At 31.6% G+C, this 26,602-nt stretch overlaps 1 protein-coding gene across 1 annotated transcript; it reads left to right on the top strand.

The window, feature by feature from the left end:
- Window positions 1–692: 692 nt before the first annotated feature.
- Nt5c (5' nucleotidase C) lies at window positions 693–26,602 on the top strand. Its single transcript, XM_065514658.1, has 8 exons — window positions 693–1,017; window positions 5,266–5,441; window positions 13,319–13,546; window positions 13,636–13,931; window positions 14,050–14,236; window positions 14,294–14,434; window positions 14,740–14,891; window positions 25,966–26,602. The coding sequence occupies exons 1-8, from the start codon at window positions 798–800 to the stop codon at window positions 26,168–26,170; spliced, it is 1,605 nt and encodes a 534-aa protein (XP_065370730.1). The 5' UTR covers window positions 693–797; the 3' UTR covers window positions 26,171–26,602.

Raw genomic sequence — 26,602 nt, 5'->3', positions numbered from 1 at the left:
GCTTAAAAGTGGGCATGGTCAATTTTTATTTCAGTAAAAACATAAATTGGACTACTACGAACATTTAACATAAAAATTAGCCATATATTAGCCGTTCTCAACTAATGCAATTACCAACGAACGACATATGATTTTTATTTATATAGATGACCCAGTATTTTTCAATTGAATTACTACTACTTTTTAACAGATTATATAAAAATGGTGTTTAAAATGGGAGCCAAATCCTGTTTATTTTCTGAAAAATAGTTTTGGAACTATTGACCATTTTGGCACGTTTTAGCATTATATATAAAGAAATACCATCACTGATGATGATGCTAAATGGTTGATTGGCAACCAAGGAGAATTCATAATAGGTGATGGCAGTTCTACAAAAACAACAATTGGTCTTAACAAATGTCAAAACAGAAATAAAAAATTAAACAAATAAATATTAAAACTTAATATAGTGTAAATAATTGAATAGTATGGGATTTAGTTATTTATATAAAAAATTAATATTTTGTTAATAAGCTTAGAATATGTAGATATTTAAATATAAAACAAGCTTTGACAATTGTTAGAACCAGAAAGCGAAAAAAGTTATCAGCTGTTTGACTGACTTCACCTTGTATAAATTCGACTGGACTGGCAACTTAGATTTGAATATAAAAATGTGGCAGCATTTGTTAGTTATTTTATAATTCTGCTACAATTTGTTATTCGGCCGCTTTATATATTAAATATTTCCTGTGTTTTTAAATTACATAAATGCGGGAAAATAAAACTCTAAGAAAATAACGAAAAAGCTCACGATGCAGAGATTACGACATATATCTGGGCAATTTAAAAACCAATTAATTAATCAAATTCCGAAAAATCTTAGTCAAGGTCATGAACAAACTATCGCAGTAAATTTTACACATGGAAGCCGCTCAATAAGTAGCATCAACTACAACAATATGGGTAAAAGCAAACCAACAACTGCAGAGGATTTTGAGTTGCTCTATGCTTTGACCAGAGAGAAGTTCCTATGTAGATATCCCAATGAAATATATGCCAGACCAGGAATGGAAAATTAAATTTTTGTTCAGTATCCAAATAATATTCAGTACTAAAATTTTAAATTTTATTATTTTCATATTAGCAACAAAAGATGGGCATAAATCAAGATCACCGTAACAGTTGCATTTTAATAATACCTTTTTTTGTATTGATTGCTAGTCTTGAGCTTTCTAGTTCAATTCAAATTCAATAAATCATAATTCAAAAAGGAACTAGGTAGATCATCTTGTTCAATCGCTCTTTTTTGATTTGGAACGAGCTACGTGAACTACCACTTCATAAAATTAGGTTTCAAATTCGGAATGTACGCAGTTAATTGAATAAATCGCTCAAATTTAAACAAAAAGTAACTCGTATTAAATATAAAATAAATCGAATTTAAAAAAAAATTATTAGGTTTCAAATTTGGAACATACAGTGTTAAGAAAAACAAGTAATAGAGCTATATTCGGCTGTGCCGAATCGGTATAAATCAAGACCTGGGAAACAGATTGAATTTTGAAAAAAATTTAAGTGTTGAGTTCCTATGAAAGCCTAAATGTAAAAATGTCAAAAAATTTGTCTGCTCTCTTAAGGTTTACGAGTTATACACCTTTAAAGTTTTGATATATATTTGTAAATATCTACTATACTGGATAATACTTCTAGGCAATATAGATATCAATTGAAAGTGCTCTGAAAGGGCTTTCGATTGATATATAATATGACCAAATCCATTAACCCATTGTGAGCCTAGGACTGTATTTAAGTTTTTCAATTTTGAGTTTTTTTACTAAAGTGTTGATATCTCGAAAATTAACCAATATAACCACAATTTATATTATATACTCTTTTGTAGAGAACCTTCCAAGCTTTCATTTGATATATAAGCTTTAATCGTAGCCCTTTAAATGACGCAGTTATATGAGGTTAAAAATCATCAAATTGTAAAAAGTACATATTTAAAAAATTTAAATACAGCCCTAGGATCGCAAAGGGTTAATGGATTTGGTCATATTATATATCAATTGATAGGCCTTACCGAGCTCTTTCAAATGATATCTATATTAATAAAATTTCCTTTCATATAACAAAGCCATGTAAGTTTTTGGGTTAATTATTATGAAAAATATGTAGTTTTTATAATTTTATGATTTTTAAGCTCATATAACTGAGTCATTTAAAGGTATAGGTTTAAAACTTATATATAAAATGAATGCCTGAAAGGTTCTCTACAAAAATATATATAAAATAAATACCCATGGGTACTGATTAGTGAAGGTGGTGCTTCACGAAATAGCTATAAATTTTAAATATTGCAAAAAAATTAAAAAACAATTTTTCGCTTGCGGCGCTTTGTGAATTTTAAAACAAATGATGATGGGATTGAATTATTTTTTAAGTTTTTAAGTATAAATTTGTGTACCACTTCTAATATAGTTTTTAATTATTAAACCATAATTTTTTTTTAATATGAGCTATTAAATTTTAACTAGTTTATTTTTTTCTTTTGTACATATGAAATTCAAACCATCTGAAAGTATGAGTTATTTTAAATTCGATTAACGTCGTTTCGATTTACGTCGCCTTTTTCCGGAACCAATTACGCCGTTAATCGAGGCATTACTGTATTTCCAAATCTCGAAAATAAATCAGTTATATATAACATTAAAAAAAAACAGAATGTTTTTATACAACAATTTTTATTACTTAACTTTTAATATTCATATAACTGAGTGAATTAAAGGGTTAGGATTAAAAATTATATATCAAATGAATGCTTGGAAGGTTCTCTACAAAAAAGTACATATATAACATAAATTGTAGTTATATTGGTTAATTTTCGAGATATCAACACTTTAGTAAAAAAAACTCAAAATTTAAAAACATAAATACAGTCCTAGGCTCACAATGGATTAATCGATTTGGTCATATTATATATCCATCGAAAGGCCTTTCCGAGCACTTTCAAATGATATACATATTATCTAGAAGTATCATTTAGTATAGTAGATATTTACAAATATATATCAAAACTTTAAAGGTGTATAACTCGTAAACCTTAAGAGAGCAGACAAATTTTTTGACATTTTTACATTTAGGCTTTCATAGGCCTTCAACACTAAATTTGATGAGTTCCACAATCGCCTTTTATAAATTCAAATGCATATAACTTTGGACTGAGTCATGATTTTAAAACAATTATTTTTATACCCTTTACCGTATATAGAAGTTTGTCATTCCGTTTGTAATTTCTACATTTTTCATTTCCGACCCTATAAAGTATATATATTATGGATCCTTATAGATAGCGGAGTCGATGTCCGCCTGTCTGTTGAAATCAACATTCCGAAGCCCCCAAATAACTTACATACACGATTCATACATCAATATATCCGGAATTCTTCCGGCTCGAGAAAATCGGTCAACAAATGGCTGAGATATAAGGACAAAACCAGGACAACCTCGATTTTTGACCAATATTTTTGGCCTATATCTGGATTACTAAGTCATTAATATAGACAATATGGATATATAATGATAGATATTTTAAAGACCTTCAATGACGTCAGACCATAGTAAGTTGGACCTACAATGGGTCAAAATCGGAAAAAATATTTTTTAACCCGATTTTTTTTTCACCAAAAGATTAAAAAAGAAAAAAAAATTAAAAAATAATTCGAAAAAATTGTTTTTCCAAAAAATGAAAAAAAATTTTGTTTACCTAAAAATATTTAAAATTTTTATTTTGAAGTATAATTTGGTGAAGGGTATATAAGATTCGGCGCAGCCTAGGTGTCCTATTTGGGAACACCTGACCGCGCCCCTGGTATGGCGATATGGTCTAAATTCAAAAATTTTTGTGCATGGCAAATTTCATTTAAATTGGACTAACCATTTAGAAGTTACAGATTTATTTCCCTCTTTTTATACACGACACCACCATAGTGCTGATGTTTGTTTGTAACGCCCAAAAATATTAGTCTAACACCTTAATGTATACCGATCGACTCAGAATCACTTTCTGAATTGATAAAACGATGTCCGTCCCTCTGGTTGGCTGGTTGTCCATGTAAACCTTGTGCGCAAAGTACAGGTCGCAATTTTGAAGATACATATATCGATCAAATTTGATACATACATTTGTTTTAGCCCATTATTTCACCTAGCCCCCATACAAATGTCCTCCCTAAATTGGACTTTATCGGTCATAACTGTTTAATTTATATCTACACAAATTTCGTTGCAAATTTAACGAGCATAAATCTCATAAAAATGTTGGTATCCACAAACGTCTTTCGATCGGAAGATATAAATGTTAGTCCTGTTAGTAGTAATTCAGAAAAAAAATTCAACAATATCGTTCAAGAACTCTCTGAGTTAGAGGGGTCAAAATTTGTCATTTTTATGACTTGAGTTAAAAAACATTTATTTATTTACTAAGCAATCATCAAACAAAATTTTTGATTTTGCAAAAAAAAATTTTATGTTTTGGGTTATAAAACATTTATTTTGATAGATATCCACTTCTCATCCTTCTTAACCAGCCCACAACGGGTGATTTGTGAATGCGATTAGTTCGTGTTCGACGTCTTGGTACTTGTTAATGGGGCTGTGCGTAAACAAGTAATTGAAAATTTTCAATCTCAAATCATTCCGTGTGTGGCCAGCTTAAGCGACCAAAAAGCTCTTCAAGGAAAAGACCTAAGCTTTCTTTTCAGAATTTTTTTTTAGAAAGATTGAATAAATTTAAAGCTAAATCTATCTAAACTATTTGGGACACATTTTGCTAAGAGCAATAGTAATGAGTTACATGGATGAGAAAAACACCTGTTTGGCCAAAATGTCAAATTTTGAACCCCTCTATCTCAGAGCGTTCTTGACCGATCTTTTTGAAAAAATTAACAGAAAAAAAAGTATGAAAATATAAACTGTTACTGGTATCTTTATTTGTTCCGAAAATACTTTTATACTACAATATAAGTGCATATATAAAATACTTTTGTTATAGAAAAAATTATTGTAAAGGAATTTGTATATTTCGTCTGTTATAGACCAAAATTTTGTTTGAAGGTATCAAATGAGTCGCGGGATTACCACGGTACTTTTGAAATAGTTTAAAAAAAAGTAAGATCGTATCAACATTTCCATCCTTGTGTCAGTGTAAACAACAGCTCATGTTTTTTTTGTTTGTCCTGTATGTTAATTATTGTGTTATATGGTTTCTAATACCATTAGCTAAAAAGCTGCCAAAGGACGTTAATGCACGCGGTGTGTTTGCCTGCAATGAATTAGACCTGAGTGAAGTAAATGTATATGGCTTTGACTATGACTATACACTGGCGTGCTACAAACCCTGTCTACATGATTTGCTCTATAATTTAGGACGTGATATGTTAATAAATAAGTTTAAGGTATGTATGTTTATTTATATTAAAGACAAACAAAAAAAAACATTTGTCACATAATTTTTTTTTATTATTTCATTTATAATTAAATTTAATTAATGTTATAGTATTGTAAAAAGTAAGTAACGAAACTAATTTTGAATTTAACAGAAAAAACATCGAAAAATATAATTGTCCCAGAAATGTTTTAACTAATTTCACTTTTTTTGAATCCTTTATTAAATAATTAGTTACACTGTTATACGTATTTACTTAAAAGTATTAAAACGATTAACAAATCAGTACATTTTCGCACTTGAATCTGCCACCGATGATTGTTGCCTCAATTAAATTTGTTGAACATTTTTGGATGGTCGGTCAATCTTGTTGCGTTACATAATTTTGGCACATTTAAGGTGCGGCGAAGCATTATCGGTGATCCAACCTGCAATGTTAATATATGTATGTGGTGGCATTCCGGCTGATTCCAATGAATTCAAAATTTCAGTATTATAATTGACCTCTTGTTCTTTGTTCATTACTGTGTCAATCGATTTGTATTTCATTGTTTCGCGAGGCAGTTTCAATGGAATTTGCTCATTGAGCTTGTTGTAGTCATTATTTTGTGTTGCCAAAATTGCACATCATTAGCGGTATATTGTAAAAATTTGATTTTGCACGCATTTGTCTTTACTAAAGTAAATTTTAAGTCAATTAAATAAGTAAAAATAATCCTTTAAGACGATGCACAGTGGTTTATAAACTTTTTTTTTTGGAAATAATTCGGTATCTCGGGAACTATTGGATATACACTCTGCTTCACATGAATAGGTGCAGTGTTTTAGCATTCAATTTTAGCTTGCTGCCCTCAAGATAATTGTTGGATAGGATTGCATTGTACTTCTTATAAAAGGTTTAACAATTGAGAAAAATAGTGTAAACAAAGAAAAGTCGAAAAAGTTCCGTTAGATTTAATCTGTGCTTCTTTTCATAATTTCTAAAGCAAAGTGTAAATTATTTTTGCGTCAGTTGAATAGGTGCAGTGATAGAAACGTAGTTGTATGGTCATTTGTGTCAATTTTAATTACAAAATAGTTCAAAATTTTTTTAAAACAAAAACAATTTTTCATCAGTTTTAAGTGAAAATGGGCCGTGGTAAATCATTAAAAGTGGAAGAGAAGGCAAAAATTTATGCCTATAATGTCCAAGGTTTGCCGGGCCGGGAAATTTCTATAAAAATAAATAAAAGTGTTAACGTTGTGTGGAATTATTTAAGAAATAAAGAAAAATATGGCAAAAACATGAAGTGAAGGCAAACAATGGCCACAACAGCTACGGAAAGGCGAAATATTCTAAGAATAGCCTCAAATTCTAGTGACTCTGCCGCTAAAATCAAAGCAAAGAGTGGTTCCAGTGCTAGTCTTTCTACCGTTAGAAGGATAATAAATGCTGCAGGCACTTTTCTAGAAAAAATGTCAGAAATTAAAATGCCATTGATTTAAGGACACTCGGATCTACATTATTTATAAATTTTGTTATGATATCTTTAACCGTTAAAATTTGACATTAATTCAAATTTCCTATTTTTCTTCGTGGAAAATAACAATATTACAATTTTTTTAGTTTTTAAGCTAAATGACTTCCGAAAAATTCATAAAATTATATAATTTTACTAAAATATCAATCTCCAAGTCCTGAGGTTTTCACCAATACTAAATACTTATATAATAACCTGATACTCACTCTTCAGAAGCTCCACAAACCTTAGGTTAGGTTCCATGGGTAGACACTCTTCAAGCAGCTCACTTGGGTCCATTCAAAACTGATCCCGTTGTGATAGCCAGGGGGTAAACATCTTGGTATTAATTATACGTCCGTCGTTTCCATGCTAAACCAACCAGATTCTCTGATAAAAGAGTAGATTCGTCTAAAGGTAGGGTCAGACTACGCAAATTATTTGACACAAGATGTTTCATGTGTTTGATCAAAACTACATCAAATAATTCATTGGTTGATTTTGTGTTCACACTGTACACATTTATTTGCCATATTTGTTTAATTAAACTACACCGAAATACTATCAAACACACAAAGGGGAAAATATATTTGACTTGTGGTCACATTTATGGTAATATTTGTTCTAAATAATTATTAAATAAAGCTGCAAAACAACTTTAATTTCTTTCATCAATAAAAAAGACATTTCTAGAAAGTAAAATATTACCAGATTTTGCTTTACATTTGAAAGAATTATGAAATTTCAGTACTTTTATTTAAGCGTCAAATATTTTATGTTTCTAGTTTGAACACAAAATATTTTTGCACTGCAAACAAGAAAACAGCTGAATTTGGTCAAACAAATTTATTTGCCAATATGAAAACATTCTTGTAATGTGACCAATGTGTGACCACTAAACAGCAAATATTTTCCTGCATTTTGGGTATTTTTTTATTTGATCTTGCAATTCATTTGCAAGATCAAACAGCGTCAAATAACAGCTGTTGCATCATGTGTTATCGCAAAAGTAGTGTTGCTATATCTTAAATTAAAAATCACTAAATAATGAAAACAAATCGCAAAAAGAACACAAGCTTGAACAATTTAATAATATAATTATTAAATGTTTATTTATTAAATTATATTACTATCACAATTCATATTTGAAATTGAATGGAAATGTAATTATGTTTTATCCCAGTAAGCACCAAACACCCAAAAATTCAAGCACTTGAACATTTTGTTGGAATTTGACTTGAATGCAGATGTAATTATGTTTTAAACTTGAAAAATATTTGAAAAATTAAATATCATTGAAACAAAAAACATATGGCTTGAATTAATGTTTCCTTTTTACTGGAGAATGCTGTTGAAATAAAGTGTAATACAACTTTAATTCAATTTCTTGACTATAATTCAAGGCTTGAATTACACTTGCTATCAACTTGAATTCCAGTAAAAATGCTTATTGTTTTTTTAATAAATATTATTAATCGAACACGACTTTTTCCAAACTTTTTTCATTCAGAATAAGAACATGTTTACAAATATTATAAAATTTTACGGAAATGTTTACCTTTTTTACATAAATTTTTAATTAATTCCAATTCAATCGCATTATCTAAAAATTTATAATAAAAATTTTTATATGATACCAAAATCAGAAAAGTAAAATATGCTATTAGAGATATTCTTCTTCTGCAGTAGAAAAAAATTAAACAGATCATACTGTTTAAGAATTATTTTTTAATTACAATCAATTCAATTTATTTATTTATGTATACAAAATTTTCTTTGATTTTAAATTCAATCTGTATAAAATTTCAGTTAATATTCCATATGTACATATGAGCAATTTTAAATTTTGAAAATAGACAAACTCCATGTATAAATAAAAAATAATCAAACATCAGACTATGTTAAACGTATAAAAATATAAATCGCATAAAATTGCAAAAATCGCAACATAGACTTCATGTCTTCAATTAGTTTTTCTCTCAGTATGTCATCCTAGGCTGAATGACTTTTATGTGAAGAAGAAGACTTCATTTATTGATGCAATTATTATATAGTGAAAATAATTTAAATAACAAATATTCAAGAAATATTGAATATGTATTTATGTTTAAAAAAAAAATAGTGAATTTGTGTCTTTAATTTAGTACGAAAAATATTTAAATAATCTCCTCTTATTTTTCCGCCATGCTGAGCAAATAATTTTCTGTTTTTTTCTATTTGATCAAACAATTATTTTATGAAAGTGTTTGATATAGTGTGACCACACGGCAAATATATTTACTGATTCTTTTTCGCAGCAGTTTGGTCAAACAAAAAGTGAAAAATTAAATTCAATATATGATAACAAAATTCAATAAATCTCTAATAAAATGATTAATTTACAATTCGAAATAAGTGCTTTAACCTTAAAAATATTTGCAAGATCAAATTATATATTTGTTAGGTATTTATGTAGCTAGTGGTCACACTTTGTTCACATTAAGAAAATATTTTGTTTGCCGACAAATAATTTTGTTTGACTAAAATCATCTGTTTTGTTGTTTGCTCTAAATTTTATTTCTGGTCAGATTCAGACAATGAAATATTTAACGATAAACGTCAAATATTAGCTGTGTGTGACCGTACCTTAAGACTTAGCCTTGATAACTCATCTAAGCATGATAGGAATGGTATTCCGAGGATACGTTCCCTCAGGTCCTATTCATCAGAGATCAGAGCCTATTCATATAGTATCCGCTGAACAGCCATCTTGCAGTTAACAAGAGAGATACCAGAAAAGGGGTCGATCTCATCATCATCCATCATCGCACTCATTTTGGCCAGCTCTGATTTCCATCGTGGCCAGGGACCCATATAAGCGTTATCCTAGAATGTCTCGCAATCTCATTAAGGGATACCCGGCATTCCTCGGTTAACCTAGATGTCGTAAAGACACCCGCTATTCCGCTAACGGCAGCCGTGCTATCAGTAAATATACATATATCACCAGATATTCGATAAAACCTCAGCCAGTTGGATGCACGTTTAATGGCCGTAACTTCCGCCTGAAGAGCCGTACAGAAGTTAGCTAGCCTGAAGTAGGATTTAATCCAATAGTTCTCAATAAAGAAATCACCACCGACCCTATTGCCCCGCTTTGAGCCATCAGGGGGTAAGAGTCCGCGCTGCCATGAATCCCTATTCGGGATCTTAATATGAAAATGCCTATCGAAAAATGGTTTTGCGATGCAATAATCGACATTACTATGTAAGTACCCATAGTAGTTCAGTATCTTAGAGTGCCTATGATCTTTGCCAGACCACGAACATCCAGCATTCAGTCTCACAGCAGAGTTGAGAGCCATTTGTATCACCATCAAATCAACTGGTAACCAGTTTAGGATAGTAAAAAGTGCCTTAGAGGGGGTAGTCCTTATAGCGCCTGTAATCAGTATCGCAATAGTCCTGAGAACTCGTTCCACAGCCTTCCGGTGGGTAGCATTATCCAAGGCGTTCCACCACACCAACACTCCATAGAACAAGATGGGTTTAAGAACTGCTTTGAAGATCCAATTGATACCCTTCGGCATAATACCCCAGTTAGTACCAATAGCTTTTTTGCAGGAGTAGATGGCCACATAGGCCTTGTTAATCTTGTTCTGAATATTCATATTCCTGGACAATCTCTTATCTAGAATGATGCCAAGATACTTCGCATTATCCCTGATCTCAAGACTGATTCCATTCAGTCTAGGTGGTCTAAAGTCATCGATCTTATACCTCCTAGTGAAGAGAACCAATTCCGTTTTTTGCGGGTTCACACTAAGTCCACTCGATATACTCCACTCACTCAGTGTACTTAATGCTGATTCCTTACAACTAGATATTGTATCCAGAAATTTACCAGATATAAAAACTGCAAGATCGTCAGCATATGCGACTGTCTTGATCCTTCTGTTGTCCATCCTGATCAACAGGGTATTCATAGCCAAATTCCACAGAAGAGGTGATAATACAACTATTTCTTCGTTCTTTTGAAGATCAGCTGGAATAATGCCATCCGGCCCATGAGATTTAAACGGATCGAAGCATTTGATTGCCCATTGGATTCTTTCCCTATTTATCGGAACAGAGTTAACACCCGGAGCAACAGAATCAGCAGCCCTATTCACAGTCATCATCGACTGGGAGGCAACCTGGAAAATGAGTATCTAGTAGGACCTCTTTACTATTCAGGGTCCATCTACCACAGGATTTCTAGATATAGCTTGATACAACCGGTGAAGTTGATAGAATTTTACGTAATCGGTTAGTCTCAGAGGATCCTTCCACGCCGCTACAGAAGTAACTCCAGGCTTTCCTTTTCGCGTTTCTCGTAAGGTTCTTAAAGTGATTCACTGAGGACTTATATTCCGGCCTGTTACCCAGCCTCTTTGCCTCGTTGAACAATTTACGACACGTCCTTCTGGCGTGGATTTCAGGATTCCACCAGGGAGTCTTATTCCTACCCCTGCAGATATTCGGCTTACAGGCCAAATTAGTAGCTGATTGGAACGCTTCTGTAAGTGTCTCAACTTCTACCTCAATATCGTCCCTATTATCAATAGAGGGCGGGTTTGATAGAGCCCGAGAGAGTGCATCACTCTGCAACTCCCAATTGGTCTTTCTCCTATTTAGAATGGTATTAAGAATGGTATAAGTTACACTAATATTGAAATCAATATATAGATGATCAGAAAAAGAGCAGTCGCCGGAGACAGCCCAATTATTAATCATACTGTGGTGCTCAGCACTCACAAGTGTTAAGTCTAGTACCTCACTTCTGTTTGAAACAATGAAAGTAGGTTCTGAACCTCTATTAACTACTTCCAAACTTCTATTAAGTATGAAACTGAAAAGACTCTCACCTCTTGTATTGGTGTCGCTGCTACCCCATATAATGTGGTGCGAGTTAGCGTCAGCACAGATGACCAAAGGTATCCTGGACTCATTCGCCTTTTTCACAGCACTACGGACGGCATCGTTTGGTGGATGCTATCCGTGGTCATGCGCCGGATATCAACCATAACAAACAGCCTTCATTAGTTTCCCATGAGACTGCTACAGTATCTTCATTGCTGTAATCAGACAAATCTTGCTCCCTTTGAAAAATTGGTACCTTTTTTTAATATATTTCATGCAAAATGTTACTAACATATCAAATGTAAATTTTGAATTCAAACACATGCTTACTTAACAGAAAGTTTGGTGTAAACTCATTTTGCATGCAATATGTATATAAAAAATGTACAAATTTGTCAAAGGGGGCAAGGTTTGTGGAACTTCTGAGGAGCAAATAAAGGCTTTTTATATAAGTATTTGATATTGTTGAAAACCTTAGGACCTTTAGATTGATATTTTAGCAAAATTAAATAATATTATAAAAGTTTGGGACTTCATTTACCTTAAAAACTAAAAAAAAATTCATATGGTGATTTTCCACGAATAAAAATATAAAATTTGAATTCATAACAAAATTTGGAACTAATATAGACTCAAATTCCTAAAACGGGGAAAATGTGTTCCACAAACTGAGTTTTTTTTTAGAAAAATGCCTACTGTGACGTTATTTACCGTGTGATAGTAAAAATACTTAGCAGGTATTTAAGAAACATATGGGGTTATATAAATATGGAGCTTTTTCGTGGATCGGTGCTTTGCCTTTTTAGAATTTTTTACTCAAACCGATTTTTTTTAAATTGGCTAAGTTTGTATAGGACTGGGGGTTGGTATGTCCGCTTAAGTGAGCCAAATTTAACTTCACACGCTTTTGCATTAAGTTATCTTTCCGGATCATATAAAAATTCTATATAGTCCCGAAGAAATGTTTTTTCTACAAAAGTTAAAATATATGGGCTTTTTTTGGAAAAAATGTAAAAAATACGGCGCTTTTTACAAGTTCCAACTTTGGATGCGTATAACTTTTTATAGGGAAGAGATAATTGTTAGCAAGTTTCTTTTATTTTATTTAGAATTTTATCGCCAATATAGCTGATATTTTAAAAATTAATTACGTCCCTCCGTAGACCCGCCATATCTAAAAAACCATACAAAGATCGAGCAAAATTAAAAAAAAATAAATCAATAAACCTGAATATCTCTTGAACTAATACATTTATGATAATTCGGATCATAAATGTATTTTTGGTGTTTTTTTTTAAAAAATTTGAGACCCGAGGTGACCCAACTTTGAGCGCCCCCATTATCGCTAAGAAGCTGAACAAACGTAAATCAACACCTCAGCTAAAACCATGTGAAATTTCGCAACAATATCTGCAATAGTTCCCAAGATACCGAATTATTTCCAAATTTTTTCTTTTTTATACCTGTATAATTTAAATGAATTTTATTTTTCAATGAATTGTTTTAGTACCCTCAGCCGATTTCAAAATTGGAATATATACCTGGGTTTGCTGTACGAGGACTGCATTATGACATTGAAAAAGGATTGCTTCTTAAATTAGATTCCTTTTTACAAATACAATTGGGTTCGGTGTATAGAGGACGGACAAAAGTTCCGGATCAAGAGGTATTGAAATTGTACAAAAACCGCATTTTACCAATCGCATACGTTGAGGGAAGCTCAAAAAACTATCAGGTAAATAATAATAATAATGATGGTGTCACGTTATAGATAAACAATATTTAATACATATCATATAAAATATTTGTCTTATTTGAGTTAAGCCAAATGTTAAATCAAAGATGGTGCAGTTGGCTGATTTATTCTCGGTACCTGAAATGTGTCTGCTGTGTAATGTTGCCGAATATTTTGAGAAGAATCATATTGATTATCATCCAGAAATACTATTTCACGACATTAAGGCCGCCGTGCAGGCATGCCATCCGATAATGCATCAAATTGTTATGAAAAACGCCGAGGAGTACATTGAGAAAAACGAAAATCTACCAAAATACTTTGAAAAGTTACAGAAAGCGGATAAAAAGCTCTTTTTAGTAACCAATAGTCCATATTCTTTTGTGTAAGTTAAATATGAGATAATATGTGAAATAAAAAATGTATTTTATATGAGATTTTCCATTTATAATCTGAAACGGTATAGTATATAAAACTACATATGAATATATTTCTTCCAACAGAAATCGTGGCATGAACTTATTGGCTGGCAAAGACTGGCGCGAATATTTTGATGTCATAATTGTACAAGCTCGTAAGCCAAAATTCTTTACAGATGAATCTCGTCCTATTCGTTTATATGAAGAAAGCAATGACAGCCATGTATGGGATAGAGTATCAAAGCTTGAAAAAGGACAAATTTATTATGAGGTAATATCCATCTACTCAACAGTTTAGAGTTAAAATATCAAACTAGTAATTTTGCAGGGCACTGTCAAACAGTTGCAAGATTTAACAGGCTGGCATGGTCATAGTGTCTTGTATTTTGGGGATCATCCATATAGCGACTTGGCTGATGTTACGTTAGAACATGGTTGGCGAACAGGTGCAATTATTAGTGAATTATCGGTAGGTGTTGTTTATAAATGTATGAAACGTTAACGAAAAGCTCAATCTGAAATATGTCTACACAAAAAAATGAACAGACATTTTTTAATATTTCTAGAATTTGCTTATCCTGTATTCTAACAGGGTAAGTGGTTACAAGTTTAGGTTTTTGAAAACCTACGACAGCCTTAAAAACTTTCGCATATGTACATATTTTGCCGATCGGACCTGTAGTTTACGATATACATACAAACATTAATATTTATTACATTTCATAGCAGCATTGTATGGATTAAAAACTGAATTTTGTTTGTCTCTATTTTTAGCATGAAATAAAAACTTTAAATGCCAAGGAATTCAAATCAACGGCCAATTGGTTGCAAATGCTAACACAATTAATTGAAGAAAACCAGGATAATGAATCAGAATCCGGAAAAAAATGTATCATTAAATGGACGCAAGAAAGAGATCAATTAAGGTAAATTGTCGCATTAGTTCACGAGATACATTTATTACAGTTCATATGTATTTTAAATACTTTTTAACTCCCATATTTCTATATTATCCTCAGTATTATCCACCAGACCAGATTAAAATGTTAATAAACAAATAATTTTTTTATAAAATTATATTATTTCCAGCTAATCTTTGATCTGAAACTAAAAATATATATTTTCTTCTACTTAGCTAATTTTATTGACGTTTTCATTTTTATATTTATTGTTTACTTACTAATCCTCCTGCTCTGTAAACCGAATCCGAGTAATGTTTTCGTTTTAAAACGAATTCACGTATTTTTGTGTTCTGTAAATCAAATCCATGGGTTTTACTTGTTTTATTTTCTAGTAAACAAACCTATATCAATATACAAAATTGTGCTATTTGTAGAATGTTTCTATCAACAACTAAATAAATGAACAAAGCTCGATTAACGGTAAATTTTTAAATGATAAATAAAATATTTATTATATTTTATTTTGATTTTCAAAACGTGTTCGCTATCGAAAGTGTAGTTTTTGTCAAAAACTAATGTTTTTTTGTATTATTGTAACATACATATTTATTTAAGTAAAACGAGTGCCGACAGAAAAAGGGAAGCGGTACTCGGAAAAAATTAAAAGAGATCAACTTAAGTATAAAGAATATTGCAATAAAGCAGATGAGAAAGAGTAAAACTTCTTGAAGTACAATACACTGATTTATTTAGAGTTTTTATATCCACCTCCAAAAATATTGAAGTACATATATTGATTTTGTCATTCAGTTTGCTACACATCGATATACGCTGGATCTTTGTAAAATTCTCTGATGATCGTTCGCTTGTTGATAGGGCCATGAAGGAAGAATTTAGGGGGATTTAAATTGACCCTTTAGGAAATAAAAAAAAAAATGTTAGTGAATTTGCTTAAATTAATGTAAATAATTCTTTTTTTTATTATTGAGTTCATTGGAACTTGATATATAAGTTATTTTATTTATGTAATTTGTTTATTATTTAATTTTTGTAAAATAGATTGTAAAAAATATTGAATTAAAAAAAAATTTACCCAAATATTATTTGTTGATTGTAGAACTATAGTTATGGACCAAAATGGAAAACAACCTTCAAAAATTAAATTAAATGAATTACATAAGACATCATAAAGGAATTGACATAGGGTCTTCCGATATTGACCATGAAAATTTAAAAATATTGAAACGAAAAAAAAAATTGAGATACTATGTATCTTTACTCGTTTACTAAGATGCATTTGGAAGATAATTATGTTCTAGTGTCGTTAAAATTCTATTCAAATTGACAAGATTTTTATGGTTTTAGAAGTGTGGGGTCATTTGAACCCCAAGTGCTATTAAGGGTTAATTTTTATTTTTCCTTTATGCTTAAAATGGTGCAGTAGTATGATATGGAAGGTCAATTAACGTAATTTTAATTTATTCGTGTCTGATAGTTTCGATCTGTTATTCAGGCCGTCTGGTCACAGATATTCCCTTAAATATTAAATTAAAATAGTAAACAATTGCGATAGCTTAGTAATCACCTAAGCTAAATATAGGATTCTATGAAATAGGAACAGTGTCAGATTTAATATTATTTACAGTAGCCTCCCGCTGTCTTGGAATTCGTTTACTTACCAAAATATATGGATATTTGAATATGATCTCATTATTTGTAATTTTTAAAGACCATATGATGTCATATGATTGTGAAAATATTATTTTAGCATTAAATTTCTGCACCCTTCTAACATTAACTAGTCATATCCTTTTGATCTTGAGCTCTTATACACTCGGTTTTAGGCACACCACCACAATTATTTGATTTCCTTTTCATAGAGAATATCAGCAAGATTTTAAATTGGTAAAAATAATAAATAAAAATTCTTAAAATTTTCTTGGTTTTCGAAAAATTCACCATATTGAACGGAAAATGCATCATTCGTTAATTCTGTTATCCTTTGTAGATTCCATATCCTTGAATTTATTAGTATTAACAGTAAATTACTGTATTGTAACAGTATTATAGTTTTTAGCAATTTTTTATAATAATTTTTTTCAAAAATTTTAAAAATCAAGTCAATTTTCTTAGAGCTTCATTTTTTTCTGGCACAATGTTACCACTGTTTTTACTAAAAATTTTATAATTATCCTTACGTAAAAAAATATTGGACAAGATGTCATACAATAATTTCCTATGATCAATAAGAATATAAAAACAGCAGATGTGGACAATTTGATACCTTTTTGAGTAAAATCAGTGCAGTTGAAAATCACATTACATAGCGTTGCATTTTTTATGCTCGCTACTGTATATAAGTTTGTCATTCCGTTTGTAATTTCTAAATTTTTCATTTCCGACCCTATAAAGTATATACAGTGATGGCCAGGAATTTAAGACAAAAATTGTTTGCTAAATTCCACGTGATTGTCAATTATTTTTTCAAATATTTCCACAAATATGTATGCATGAGGACTGTTTTAACACACAAGTATGTTTTATTCGACTGTGTTAATTCATACATATTCACCACGAACACATACAATTTTTCTACAACTTGACCAAAAAAAATTTTTTTTAAATAAACATGTTTTAACATTTATATCATTATAATTTTATTATTATAAAATATTCGGACCAAATTTCGTATTTTTAGTTCTATTAGTTTCAGTCATATCATGTTATTAACAGAGGATGTTCGCTGAGGTGGGTCAACGTATTTCCACATATCTTTGTCCATATATGTTTTACCGATTTTTCCAAACATTTTTCAGAAACTAGAAACATTAATAATAAATTTCATACCCTTAGAGGTCCTTTTATTTTGGCTCTATCGCACTTAAAATTCAGTTGATGAACAAAATTCAAGTATTTGTCTTAAATTTGTGGCCACCACTGTATTTATATTCTGGATCCTTATAGATAGCGGAGTCGATTAAGCCATGTCCGTCTGTTGAAATCAATTTTCTGAAGACCCCAGATATCTTCGGGATCCAAATCTTCAATAATTCTGTCAGACATACTTTCCCAAGAATGGCGGAGATATGAGGAAAAAACCAGGACAACCTCGTTTTTTGACCTATTTTTGACCTATATCTGGATTACTAAGTCATTAATATAGACAATATGGATATCTAATGATAGATATTTCAAAGACCTTTGCAATGACGTATATAAAACCATAGTAAGTTGGACCTACAATGGGTCAAAATCGGAAGAATATTTTTTAACCCGATTTTTATTTTTTTACAAAAATTTTTTTTCGCTAAATATTTAAAAAAAAATTAAAAAAACAAAAAAAAAGAATTTTAAATTTAAAAAAACAATTAAAAAATTTTTTTTTTTGTTTACCTAAAAATATTTAAAATTTTTATTTTGAATTATAATTTGGTTTTGTTTTATTTATTTATTTTCAACAACCTAGCCTATTGGCTTACTTAAAAAATAGTTTACATTAAAAAATTTAAATATAAAATAAATTAAATTAAATAATTATGATATAAATTATATAATTATTATAAATAAAATTGAACAAAGTCAAAACTTAAACTCCAACATATTATATTATAAAACATCATTATTAGATAATGATTCTTTAATTGATGTCAGTTAATTAGCAACTTGATAAGAAAAACTAGTTTCCACTAGGAAAAAAGAAATTTGATAAAGTATATGTGTAACAGAAATAATCAACCAAGTAAAAGAGAAAGCAAGGTACTCAGTACAACCAGAAACTACTGGACCTATCCTCTTGAAATTTTTACTATATGTACTTCGGTACCATTGTGGCCAGCTTGGCTGAAAATGGGCATGATTGGATAAATGGGAGTGGCACCACCTATCCAAATTTTTCCGAATTGGATAAAGAACTATAAAGTATTTAAACTTTTCATGACTCAATTTCTTATAACTAACTGTTCCGAGTTCAGCGGAAAATAAGCGGAATTGGTTTAGTGGGCGTGGTACCTCCCATTCGTGGCACCTCGAATATCTAGATAACTATAATTGTGAGTCTTCATTTACATGATTCAAAGTCTTATCAGTGCATGAGATTAGTTACTTCTAAATATCTTAAGAACTGTAATTCTAAGTTTCTTTAAACTTTAGTTTGGCTGAAAATGGTCGGGATTGGATTAGTGGGCATGGCACCTCTCGTAGAAAGTAAATATTTAATTTCGAATATCTGGAGAACGATAATTGTAAAAGTATTTAAACTTTGTATGAATCAAGTTCTTATCACTATACGGAGTTAAGCTAAAAATGGTCTGGCAAATTATCAAAGTCTTCTCGCATGCAGCAAAAGTCATGGTACAACATTTATTTTTAAATATGTTTTTTTTTTTATTTAGTCAGCACAGATGAGGTGTGCTACTCCAAAGAAGGAGCTTCTAGCGATACAATCGTAAAAGCAAAATATGTACATTGAATAAACAGAAAAACAGATTAACATAAGTTCTACCATACAATAACGAATAGGGAATTAATATTCATATGTTCAACGTGTTCACGAAGGCTCTCCAGCGATTTCTATCTTGTGCCATATGTCGGATTTGAGGCCACGTGAGTCCTCGTTGTCGATGTTCCGCTTCTACAGATTTTATCCATGTTGTTCGTTGCCGTCCAACATTTCGTCTCCCTTGCGGATTCCATTGCAAACTGGCCTTTGCTGTGTTGGAGATGTCTTTTCGCAGCGTGTGGCCAATCCATGACCATTTACGATGGTGGATTTCGTGGGCGACGGGACTTTGGTTGCTAATTGACAGTAGGTCGGCGTTTGCGATGCGGTTTGGCCAAAATATTTTGTTTATTTTGCGCAGACATTTATTTACAAACACTTGTAGTTTCGTTGTTAAGGACTCAGTGACTTTCCACGTTTCACATCCGTAGAGAAGGACCGACTTTACGCTAGAATTGAAGATTTTGATTTTGTGCCGCTTAGAAATTTCTGAAGAATTCCAAACTTTACGCATATGCACTACGAGCTCGATTTATTCTGTTTGCTGCATCTTCATCTGCGCCTGCATCTTCATTTATTTACGTTTTCTATCTCGGTACCGTTTAAAAGTATTGGGTTATTGTTTGCAGTGGCGATTCTGAGCGACTTGGTTTTGGCGATGTTGATCTTAAGCCCGACCCTAATGCCACACTCTTGCAGCCTATCGAGTTTTTGTTGAATGCCGTCCAACGTGTGTGACATAAGGCATATGTCGTCCGCATAGTCAAAGTCATGTAGCCGTTGGTTCAGGTGCCATTGGATTCCATTTGGTGCCTCGATGTTTGTCTGATGGAGAACTGTGTCCAGAACTAAGAGGAAAAGCACTGGTGACAGCGAACATCCTCCCTGGATATGGGATGGTCAGGAATTCCAATGTTTACGAGTGTAGACCATATTGCCTGTCTATTGATGGTATCGAATGCTCTTTCGAAGTCCACAAATACTAAGAAGAGCGGGGAGTTGTACTCTGCGGACTGTTCGATTATTATACGCAATGTATTGATTTGGTCTACACATGATCGATTCGGTCTAAATCCACACTGTTCATTTTGAAGAGATTTTTTCAATGGTTGACGAAATTCGGTCTAAGATGATCATTGTGATAACCTTTTGGATGGTGTTCAACAGAGTTATGCCTCTCCAGCTCCTACATTCGGTTAAGTCTCCTTTTTTGGGTAGTGTTATTTGTACGCCTTCTTTCCATTCGGAAGGGAATCTGCATGATAACCACGCTTCTTTGACATGTGGCCATATATGTCTTCCAGAACTCGGGTGCAATATTGTCGGGACCAGCAGCTTTGTTGTTCTTGAGCTTAGCAGCAGCTCTTTTTACTTCTTCGATAGTCGGTGTTGCTGTGGGTATGTCTCTTCTTGGATTTCTTCTGATTTGTCGCTGAGAGGGTGGGCTGTGTGAGTATGTTTTCCACAGGTGGAGTCTCGAAGAATTCTTTCCATCGTCCTAGCTGATCTTCGATGTTTGTGAGGATGTTGCCATTTATGTCCCTTATATTTGGTGTGGTCTTGAGTTTGGATCCGCTTAACTGCTTGATGGCTTTGTAGGTTTCTCGTGTATTGCCATGGGCAGCTGCATATTCGGCCGAGCTAGCTACATTTTTCTGATACAGCCTGCGGTCAGCTCGAACCATTTTCTTCACCTGTTTTTCGACGTTGTTGTAACGATGGCTTGTTTGTTGGTAATTGGAGTTCTGTTCTGCTGTAAGTAGTTCCATTTTAATGGCTTTCCTTTCCTTGATTTTCTCCCATGTTGCATTCCTGATCCACGTTAGGTGTGGTGGGTGCTTGCGCCTAGTGCTTATTGTTGTTTTAATGCAGGCTTCGGTTATGTTTTTCCAGCTCTGTACACAGGCGACGCTTGAAGTCTTGTGCAACTGATGTTTGTTGCAACCTGTGCACGTTGAATTTCTTCCTGGCTGATGATTCCTTATAATTAGCCATTGGTCTTAGCCTTAATATACCGACAAGTAGCTGGTGATCGCTGTATATGTCCGCTCCTCTGATAGCCTTCACATCCATCAAGTAACCCAGAAACTTTCTGCTTATCATGAAGTGGTCGATCTGGTTACGAGTAAACCATCTGGAGATTGCCATGTGTATTTATGTATTCTCGGTGTGGAAATTTAGAACCTCCAATGAATAATTGGTTGCCCATGCAGAAGTCTATGAGACGTTCGCCATTCGGACCCCATAATTGCTTGCAGGTTTGTGTTGTCGTCGCCAACTTTCGCGTTCATATCCCCCATGACAATTTTTATGTCGCTCCTTGGAGCAATGGAGATTGCTCTGTTCAATTGCTCATAGAATGAGTCTTTGGTGTCGTTGTCAGCTGCTTCTGTTGGTGAGTAGCACTGTGATGTTACGGTATCTAGTGCGAATGCGGGCTGTGAGTATACTTTCGGATATCGGATTGTACTCCATTAAGGCATTCTTCATTTTGGTTGTGAGTAATAAACCAACTCCGTTTATATGTGCATTTGGGTTACCGCTAAAGATATAATGGTGACCAGAGGCAGTGCGCAACTCTCCACTGCCTTTCCATCTAACTTCACATAGTCCTAGGAAGTCAAGTCGATATCTAACCATTTCATTGCATACTTGCTCCAAGCGCGATGATTCTGATAGCGTTCTCACGTTCCATGATCCAAATCTTGTCCTTGTTCGATAGCCAATGTGTTGTGCCGTATTATCCAATCCATTACTTATTAATTGTGTCGTTTCGTTGATAACGTGTTTTTTCAGCTTCGACTTATCAGGCCTGCAAGCAACCTCCGGTGATGCTGGAGGAACGCAAATATTTTACTCGGGATAGGGTTTGCCCCGTTGCCTGAAACCCTCCTCCTTTTTCCTGGTTTGGGACCGGCAGGCTAACGCCAGGCGGAGTTCATTGTACAACATGACTTGTTTTAAATTGATGTAAAGTGATTGTTTTAAATTGATGTAAAGTGATTCGTCTCCGAAATCGTATCATTGTTCTAAGCACGTAATATAAACTTTTAAAAATTAATTTACTTCGAATTTTAAAGTTTTTGTTTCGAGAGATGAAATATTTTTTAAACTAGTTACTACTTTGCTTCCATATTTTAACCATCTTAATAGGGTTAAATTCATGCATTACGTTATACATAAAATACAAATATGCCTCTGACAAACCTTCATCTATATATTCTTCATCATCATTATAACAATTTCCCATGACTTTTCGACACGCGTTTTGAAGAGGTATTTTTACCTATTTACTGCTGGTCAAGAATATATTAATCGGTCGGTTGTTGACTAGGAACTAGGGTATTCATTCGACTAATGATCGTTCGATTAATCGAATAATTTCTTACGTTTTCTGAAGACCCCAGATATCTTCGGGATCCAAATCTTCAATAATTCTGTCAGACATGCTTTCGAGAATTTTGCTATTTAAAATCAGCAAAATCGGTCCACAAATGGCTGAGATATGAGGAAAAAACCAAGACAACCTCGATTTTTGACCTATTTTTTTTACCTATATCTGGATTACTAAGACATTAATATAGACAATATGGATATCTAATGATAGATATTTCAAAGACATTTGCAACGACGTATATAAGACCATAGTAAGTTGGACCTACAATGGGTCAAAATCGGGAAAAAAAAATTTTGAACCCGATTTTTTTTTTTAAAAAAAAAAAAATTGAAAAAACAAAAAAAAAATTTTTAAAATTTAAAAAAAAAATTTTTTTTTAAATTTAAAAAAAAAAAATTTTAAATTTAAAAAAAAAAAAAAATTTAAATTTAAAAAAAAAAATTTTAAATAACAACCGAAAATTTTTTTTTCCAAAAAATTCAAAAAGCAACTGGAAAAAAAATTAAATTTTGTTTACCTAAAAATATTTAAAATTTTGAAGTATAATTTGGTGAAGGGTATATAAGATTCGGCACAGCCGAATATTGCACTCTTACTTGTTCTGCTTCAAAAACCCGACTAGAAAATAAGAAAAATCGTGTGAAGGGGCTGCAGTATTTAGGATTTTCGACAACCGATAAATTTGTAAAACAAAATGTAACAAGAAAACAAAGAGAAATTGGACCCGCGTGTTTATCAAAAACTTGCATAGAAAGTAGAGTAAAACACTGCCAAAAATTAGATGACGACACTAGAAAATCTATATTTGAAACCTTTTGGATTATGTCATGCTTCCTACAAAAAGAAATTTACTGGATAATTCTAGAAAACAGATTAGCTTTATGTATAAACTTCCTTACAACCACGAATTGCTTCAAGTATGTAGAACTATGTTCATTTCCACTCTTCCTATAAATAGAGGAATGTTAAGATATTGGTTGGTCAATAAACCGCCAGTTTCATCGTCTCACTACAAAAATAAGAGGCCTAAACTAATTTGGTTATTTATTACAACCTTTTCCACACAAAAAATAAATTTTGTACCAGCATGTTGGTGTAGTGTGTGTGTCCAGCTTAATTGGACAATCATTTGATGGCACATCAATGATGGTGTTGTGTATGAGCCCATAAAAACCTCAAAGTTTACATTAAAGCTCATTTTTGTTTTTGTTCAAATAGTGCTATCTGCTTATTTCACTGTTAGAATCGAAAAACCTTCAACTTGTAAAAACTGCTATGTAACATATCCGCGAATATCAGGAATTAATAAAAACATAACATATGTAGGATTTAAACGTCGTTTTTAAATAACATTGTAAAATAAACTTTAGTTATTACTCTCAGAGTTAACGAAAAATTTTTTTCGCTCTCCTGTAAAATGTTGATTTTGCTTATAGCACTATTTGAATATAAACCCTCGATATGCTCCTTAGCTAATTTTAATCGATGATTTCTTGCTAACAATACGGCGCTCTTCCATCTCTTTTTTGGCTACCGTTTGTTTTTAAAATCCATCCGATCCTCGTTTTTATATCTTCTGATAATGTCACCGACAGTATTTGGCTTCATATTCAATATTTCAGCAATATTTTTTTCCTTTTTCGTAGTGAAAAATCACTAATTTTCTTTGCTCTAACGAAGTATTTCTTCCTTTACGACTAGGGTTTGGGGTCCGGGAATTCCCGGGAAATTCAAATTTTTTTCCCGGGAAAAAAACGGGAAATTTAAAATTAATTAAAAATACTTTATTACATTTAAATATAACATCTCTGTTTGATGAATGGCTTGTTCCAAATATTAGTGGAGGTTTTAAACCCCATTAAGGATACAGTAGAAGCATTAAGCCGACATTTTGCTATGATGAACACTCTTTATGAACAGCTTTTATCTAAAAGTTCTACGATTTCTCAAAAAATGGTTCTTGCAATAAAATGTAAAGTTAATAAACAATATAACAGCAGACTTATGTAAAATTCCTTATAACTTCACAACAAAATAAGCTAAATTATAATACAAAAAGACAATGTTTATACATACGCCTATTTGACCGCAATGTTCCCTCATCAGTTCAAAGCGATGATGATGATGTTTCAGAAATACAAATGGAGCAAAATTTTAAAAACGAATTAGATTATTCAATCAATATTGTAAAAGTAAATCCTAACCATAAAATCAAATGCTGAAAGTCGTTTTAAGCGGGAATTAGCTTTATTTGATGCAAGTAGCAATCGATGAAAAAATTTAGATTGTCTTTATAATGCTTTATTAACGATAAAGCCACCACCTGTTTTAAGCGAAAGAGTTTTATCGGTGTCTGGAAACTTTGCCACTAAAATAATAAAATAAGAAATGACTTACTGAATGCATTTTGAAAACTAAATTTTAAAAAAAAAATAGTTCTATGACGACATATAACATTATTTATATGAAATAATAGCGGTATTCACAATGTAGAGTACTTTCTCTAACAAAGTAGCAAAAGAGCAGTTTAGCTGAAACCAAAAACAAAATACATTAGAACTACTTTTTTACTTATTTACACTCTTTAAACTATATTATGTAATTTTTGTTTTGGAAATGAATTACATTTTATTTTAAAATATATTTTATAAAAGAAATATAATAAAAAATATTAATAACAGAAAAATTAAAAGAATGAAGCTAAAAACTGCATTACAAATGCAATTAAAATATTGATCGACAGTAAATTATAAAGGTACATTCACAATTTTTAAAATTTTGTGACACTTAATTGCTCTTTTGCTCTATTACCAGGACAAGAGTTCCCGGGAAATAAAATTATCCGGGAAACCCCAAACCCTATTTCCGACCCATCGCGGCTTTTATAAAAAAAACTTGAGAATCACAATGTTTATTCAGCTAACTTTATGTCTTTGTTGTAATTAATATGTGTTTCCCAATTTTATAAAAAATTTATGTAAATATGCAGATTTACAACGTTGAATTTTATAGTAAAACTAAAAAACCGAATATTACTGAAGCATGTATTTGTTTAGTATTTTATTATTTTTAAAATAGATTCACTCAATATTAATTAAAACCAATTAGTGAAAAGTGACAATTATTTTATTATTTATTACAGATTTATGTATATCCATTTTCAATCGTATCTATCACATATTTTTTTTATTTTTTATTTTCAGAAATCAAACAAAAACTGTATTTAATGAACAGTTTGGAAGTGTCTTTAGAACCTATCACAACCCTACCTATTTTTCCCGTCGTCTTTTCCGATTTGCTGACATTTACATGAGTGATATAACGAATTTACTGAATTTTTCAATTTCTCATACATTTTATCCCCGAAGAGGTGTAATGCCGCACGAATATATGTCTTATTTTATGTAAGGACACCATCATTTATAAAAGGCAACTTAAAGGCTATGAAAGCAGAAAAGGACATGGAGTTCGAATACAACAATATCCAATGTGTTAATACAATTTTGATAAACTAGTGTCGTTATTATTATGTTTATATTAGTGAAAAGATTTGTATTTTAAAAATCATTGTTAATAATTAAGAAATACTGTTTTTAAATTAAAATTATTTATTTTTAACTGTTTAGACAATTTTATTATAATAACGAAACTAATTAAGTTGCACACCAAGATTTTAAACTAAATTAAAAATATTTCAATTTAATTATTTATTTAAATTCAAGTAATATAAAAAAGCCTCAATAGGCCAATGAATATATATTACAAAAGAAAAATTACTGAATATGTACATATGTATGTATGAAAATAAAATATATAAAAGCAAAATTACAAATATAATAA

Source organism: Calliphora vicina, chromosome X (assembly GCF_958450345.1).
Source record: "Calliphora vicina chromosome X, idCalVici1.1, whole genome shotgun sequence".
NCBI classification, from domain to species: domain Eukaryota; kingdom Metazoa; phylum Arthropoda; class Insecta; order Diptera; family Calliphoridae; genus Calliphora; species Calliphora vicina.
Note: the sequence above shows the minus strand (reverse complement) of the source record. Positions and strands in the feature narration are given on the sequence as shown.